The 5,945-nt window shown below is 38.3% G+C and overlaps 1 protein-coding gene across 2 annotated transcripts in view; it reads left to right on the forward strand.

Moving 5' to 3' along the window:
• Positions 1 to 5,945, forward strand: part of Anapc1 (anaphase promoting complex subunit 1) — an 82,224-nt gene that overhangs the window by 5,550 nt on the left and 70,729 nt on the right. For both annotated transcript variants that reach the window (XM_005365655.2, XM_026788531.1), the window contains exons 4-9: positions 257 to 308; positions 497 to 597; positions 1,573 to 1,655; positions 2,908 to 2,981; positions 5,128 to 5,273; positions 5,406 to 5,617. In XM_005365655.2, the coding sequence (XP_005365712.1) occupies positions 257 to 308; positions 497 to 597; positions 1,573 to 1,655; positions 2,908 to 2,981; positions 5,128 to 5,273; positions 5,406 to 5,617 (668 nt within the window). The remainder of the gene's footprint in view (positions 1 to 256; positions 309 to 496; positions 598 to 1,572; positions 1,656 to 2,907; positions 2,982 to 5,127; positions 5,274 to 5,405; positions 5,618 to 5,945) is intronic.

A 5,945-nucleotide genomic window follows, 5' to 3' on the forward strand; every position in this document is an offset into this window, starting at 1 on the left:
TTTAAAAAAAAAGATTTAATTATCATAAGTTATCTTAGAATATGTGGCATTAAGTATTCTAATCTTATTTTTTTGTTACTCTTGTTTGTTTCCATAGTATGTAAGTATGACTGTATGAGTGCATATATGTATAAAATTACATCTATATTGAGCTGAGGAAATGTATTATGTAAATATCATTGTTACTGATGTTATTAGCTGGTAGATGATTATTTAGATGTAATTTTCTTAGACAAGCATTTTCTTTCTGTTTTAGGCATTGTGGTGTGACTTCATTACATCACAGGATAAGTCTGAAAAGGTCCACAGTAAGTGTCTTTATGATACCTTATTTCCCTTATTTTCAAATATTTATCTCACTGTATGATATATTTATAAGCAACTCTTAGTCATAGTGATTTAAATTAAAAGTTTTGCATTATGCATTAATGAACTTTTGCTGTTTGGATTGAACTGTTTAGCAGGAAAATAACCCATAAATCTTGTTCGCTTTCAGAGAGCCATGAAGTAGAGAAATGCATATGTATATTACAGAGCTCATGTATGAACATGCACAGCGTAGACGGGAAGGATTATATAGCTTCCTTACCATTTCAGGTAAACTTGAGTGTTTTTAAGTTTTTCAGTGTATTCAAGAAAAGGGGATGGGCTGGAGAGATGGCTCAGGGGTTAAGAGCATCAGCTGCACATTCAGAGAACCTGGGTTCAATTCCTAGCACCCATGTCGCAGTTCACAACTGTCTGTAACTCCAAAATCTGACACCCTCACATATTCATGCAGGCAAAAACACCAGTGCACATAAAATAAATTAAAAAACCCCTACCTCTTTTTTTTTTTTTTTTTTAAAAATAAAAGAATCTGGGTGGTGGTGGCACACGCCTTTAATCCCAACACTTGGGAGACAGAAGCAGGTGGAGCTCTGTGAGTTCGAGGCCAGCCTGGGCTGCAGAGTTCTAGGACAGCCAGGACTGTTAAACAGAGAAACCCTGTCTTGAAAAAATAAAAATAAAAAAAACCAAAACAACAACAACAACAGCAAAACCTTTTACGTGTGTTTTGTCAGAGATCAATCATGTGTAGCAGGGTTTTACAAAGATTTCTATGTGTTGAGGGTGTTAGTTTGTACTTAGTATTTTCAGTTCACTGTGTGTCTGTCCTTTTCACAGAAGTAGTGTTTTAGTGAAGCAAATTATAGTTTGAGATGTTCGTCAGTTTAATGATATTTAAGAAACCATTTTGGCTTTATTATAGTAGGTATATGAATAATATTGGCCTTTTTATTGCAACACATCATTTAATGATATCAATGATATTAAAGTTTTATTACATTCTCAATAATAAATTTCACATAAATTCAATAAAATTTCACACTGAGCACCTCTTCTGTGGGTTTGATTTTTGTCTTAGAGCTGCTTGTTAAAAATCATAGATTTTGAAGTACTGTAGTTTGTGATCATGTTACTTCGAAAGCTCTCAGTAAATTCCATGAAAATTGAATGTTCAATCATGTTTACTGAAACCTTTTCTTAAACTGTTCTCTTACTTCTGTTCCCGCACCCTCATGTTGATAGGTGGCAAATGTTTGGGCCACTAAATATGGTTTGCTGTTTGAACGAAGCAGTTCTTCACATGAGGTGCCTCCAAGTCTACCTAGGTATTCAATTTATTCTCTTCAGAATGTTACTTCTTGGGCTTTTTAGTGTTGATTCTGAAGTAAACTTGTTAACCTAAATGTTTGGGGTGGTAATGATGTCCGTACTCACATACATACATACATACAGCATAAGAATTAAAACATTTTCATGCCAGTTTGAGCTCAGCTGTGACTACCATCCAACACTTCATTGCCCTGTGATCTTTGTACTAACCTTAAACCGTGGTGTAGTGACAGGGTTCGGTTACTAGCTCTTCCATGTCTTCACTGTACTACTGGACATATTGCCACTCTACTTATTTGTTCCAGAAGTGGTACTCTTTACCTTTTGGCATCTGTGCAGACTCTCAGAGATGGCCCAGTGTCTGTTGAATGCTCAGTCATGGTGGATACCTGCTGATGGTACACTCCTTGCCTCCCTGTAAACTGTGAACTTAGTGAGAGGAGGAGCGTACAGAACAAACACAGGGTGTGCAAAAGCAGGTGCTCCCTGCGTCAGCTGCGCAGATTTGAATCTCTGCTTTGATAGAAAGCCAGCACTTGCCCTCCACCTTCCTGAAAATTGCATGCCATTACTTGAAGTACTTTTTTCTTCTATTTAAAAATGTACCCTTTATGAACAAGGTAGGAAATTAAATTTCTTAACTACTATAGTCGCACTACCCCTAAGGGGGATAAGTGAGTGACTGTCCTAAGCCTGTTGCTATTCCTTGGGTTCTGTCGTGTGATGGCTGCTATTTGTAGATTTCCCCCTAACAGTCATTTCTTTCTGTGTGTGAACGTATAGAGTTATTACAAGAAGATATGTTTAGATATATCTAAAACAGGATGCTATGATAGATGGTATTTGAAGAATTTAGAAGGTTCCTTTTTGAGATAGCTGCAACAGGGTGCTTGACAAGCCCTTGCGGGAGGAAGGATTTATTTTGCTCACAGTTCCAGCCCTTCCTTCAGGGAAGGCAGGGCACAGTTTGTGGTAGAAGGGCTGTGCAGCAGAAGTTCTGTGGATCTTGGCCTATCAGGAAGTGAAATGAGGGATTGGAAACAGGGCTGGGCATTAACTTTCAGACCCTATTTTCCCAAAGGCTCCAGTAGCCCCCCATAGCAGTGCTACAAGTTGGGGACCATGTGTTCAAACATGAGCCTATGAGGGCTCTCACGTTCAAATGGTAACAGTATATTTCTAGTTGCTTGTTCAGCACCAGGGTGCACATAGTTATCTTGTTGGTGACTGTGCTTTGTTTGTTGCTAGAGAACCTTTGCCTACTATGTTCAGCATGCTGCACCCACTGGATGAAATAACTCCACTTGTTTGTAAATCTGGAAGTAAGTATACTTTCGTACTCTTTTATATAAGCTCTGTTTTAATATCAAGGGAGGGAGAAAAATAAAAATGAATTTTATTTAAAGAGTGACTTGTTTTATCAGAAGATAATTTAAGCGTGTTATAAAATAACTTTTATTATGAAAGCAATTCATTGAAAACGAAAACAACAGTTGTCTCAGTAAAACTAAAGACATAAGTTAGTGAGGGATACTGATGTTTGTTAACTTGCCTTAGGTAACTGTCCTTTAAAATTAAGAAAACGAATGATACTTGGATGAACTAAAGTTTTGTTTTGTTTTTTTTTTTTTTTTTTGAGAATAAAAACATAGGTCCTGATTACTGGGCACATTTTATTGTTTCACTTTTTATTTTATTTTATTTTTGTGTTTCCCTTTTTTTGTTCAAGTTTGTTCAAGTTTACTGACGATCCTCACTTTGAATGTATCTAAAGTATTCCTGTATGCTTGACTTTAAATTTAGGCTTTACCAAGCATGAATCGACACCTACAAATAGTAAAGGTGGAGGACTGGGAGGACATTTGTAGTCTTTGGTCATTTTACTGGTGCATTCCAAATGCCGCTGAGGTTTTATCTCCTCATCATGAGTGGGATAGCCATGGCTAAATCAAACCTCTGTCCTGTTTCTGTAAAACATACCAGCTATCATTTTAAAGGTTGTAGCAAATGACAAAAAAGATTGTTGATCATGTAGGATGTTACAAATAATATGTAAAACTAAACACAGCAGGATTCTGATTTGATAGAAATGGGTGGTGGTGATAAGTACCTATAATCCCAGCAACTTCTGAGACTGAGGCAGGAAGATTGCTTGAGACTAGCACTTTGGGGGCAGCATGGGCAACACAGTGAAGCTATTGTCTATTTCTCTCTCTTAAAAGATTTTATTATTGTTAATTTTACTTATGTATATTTGTATATCCATGTGTGGGTTTGTGCACCTGTGTTCAGATACCCACAGAGACCAGAAGATAGAATTGAATCCTTGGAGCTGGAGTTACAGGTGGTTGTGAGCTGCCTGACATGGGTATTAGAAAATGAACTTGGGTCTTCTGCAAGAGCAGCAAGCATTCTTAATGGCTGAGCCATCTCCAGCCCCATTCCTCCTTCTACTAAAAACAAAAGCCCTCTAATTTTAGTGGAATGGTGGCAGTCTGAAATAGTTTTATTATTTCTTTTGTTTGTTTGTTTGTTTTTTCTTTTCTTTTTTTTTTTTTTTGAGACAGGATCCCACTGTGTAGACCTGTCTGTGCTGGAACTCTTTGTGTAGATCCAGCTAGCCTCAGATTCACAGAGATCTGTGTGCCACTGCCTCCCAAATGCTGGGATTAAAGGTGTATGTCACCATGCCTGGCTAGTTTTATTATTTCTTTATAAAATAATTTCTATTTCTGCAGAATAATCATGTTTTTTCCATTCCCAGTATTTTAACTGAGAAGGAAATTGTTAAGGATATGGAAAGTGATCTGTAGTGCTATAGAAAAATAACTGAACTCAGCAGGAAAAACTTTTCATTTTTAGTAAGTAAAACACATCATTCACTCCTTCTGAGTTAATTATTGGAGGGCAGAATAGAGCCAGTCAGCCAGCCAGTCAATCAGACTTTTCTAATGATTGTAATCTTGAAAGAAATTGATGATTGGTTGGACGTGGTGGTGTGGGCCTTTAATCCCAGCACTTGGGAAGCAGAGGCAGGTGGATCTCTGTGAGTTTGAGGCCAGCCTGGTGTACCTAGTTCCAGGCAGGACAGCCAGAGCCTCATAATGAAACCCTGTCTCAAACAAACAACTCCCCTGCCCTCCTAAAAAAAGATGAATAAGAGGTTGATTGTTGAAGGAGTCCTGGACCCTTTGCCTCTGGCTGATGAGTTTAATGATGAATCAGGACGAATCTTCAACTTTTGAGTTATATGTGTGTCCAAGACCAACTAGTCATTGTGTCATGTTTAATGCATTTGACACTCAGGAAATTTAAAATCCATTGTCATGTAACATTGAGTGGGTTTTGTGCTTTAATTGGCTTGGTTCCCTTTCCTTTTAGGAACAATGAGAACTTTCTTCATAAAGAATTCTTTTAAAAAGGTAAAGCTACTGTTCTATACCTGGTCATTTCCATTTTGATTTTCAGGTCTTTTTGGCTCATCACGGGTGCAGTATGTTGTAGATCCTGCAGTGAAGATTGTGTTCCTCAGCATCGACCCCTCCATTGTAATGACCTATGATGCTGTTCAGAATGTGCATTCCGTGTGGACTCTGCGGAGAGTAAAGCCAGAGGTGAGGGTGACTGATGCTGCTTCCTCTGTGAGGGAGAGTGAATCCTGAACATGTGTACATTTTTGAGGTCAATTGAGTTTCCATTCACTTTGTATTCTAATTGTTCATTTTTCCCATTCACTTTGACTTAAGGAGGAGAATGCTGTTTTAAAGTTCCCTGAGCAGGCAGGGAATGCAGCCACTAGCAGCTCCCTCACAGCACATCTCCGAAGCCTCTCCAAAGGCGAATCCCCCGTGCCTTCCCCTTTCCAGAATTACTCCTCCATTCACAGCCAGAGTCGCTCTGCCTCGTCTCCGAGCCTGCACTCCCGCTCGCCTTCCATCTCCAACATGGCGGCTCTCAGGTGGGCCTTTCCTTGTTCTAAACAAATATTCCAAGCACTGGATATCTGCTGTTTTAGTTCCCCTATGTTTTGAAGAATTTATGGCTTCTGTGGATGACTAGTTTTTAGGGGACTAGGCATAAACCCAATTATGGTCTTTTTACAACTTCTGCATCTACAGTGCCGCAGTAGTTTGTGTTTGAGTTGTGTTTAGAAGCTGCTTATGATGGAATGCTATAAAATTGCATTGTTTCTCCCATGATGGGGCAGCACTTAGATGACATTTAATTCTACAAATACTTTGCTAGTTTTTCAAAAAACCTTATTTATTTATTTATTTATTTATTTA

Source organism: Microtus ochrogaster, unplaced genomic scaffold, assembly GCF_000317375.1.
Source record: "Microtus ochrogaster isolate Prairie Vole_2 unplaced genomic scaffold, MicOch1.0 UNK3, whole genome shotgun sequence".
NCBI lineage: Eukaryota > Metazoa > Chordata > Mammalia > Rodentia > Cricetidae > Microtus > Microtus ochrogaster.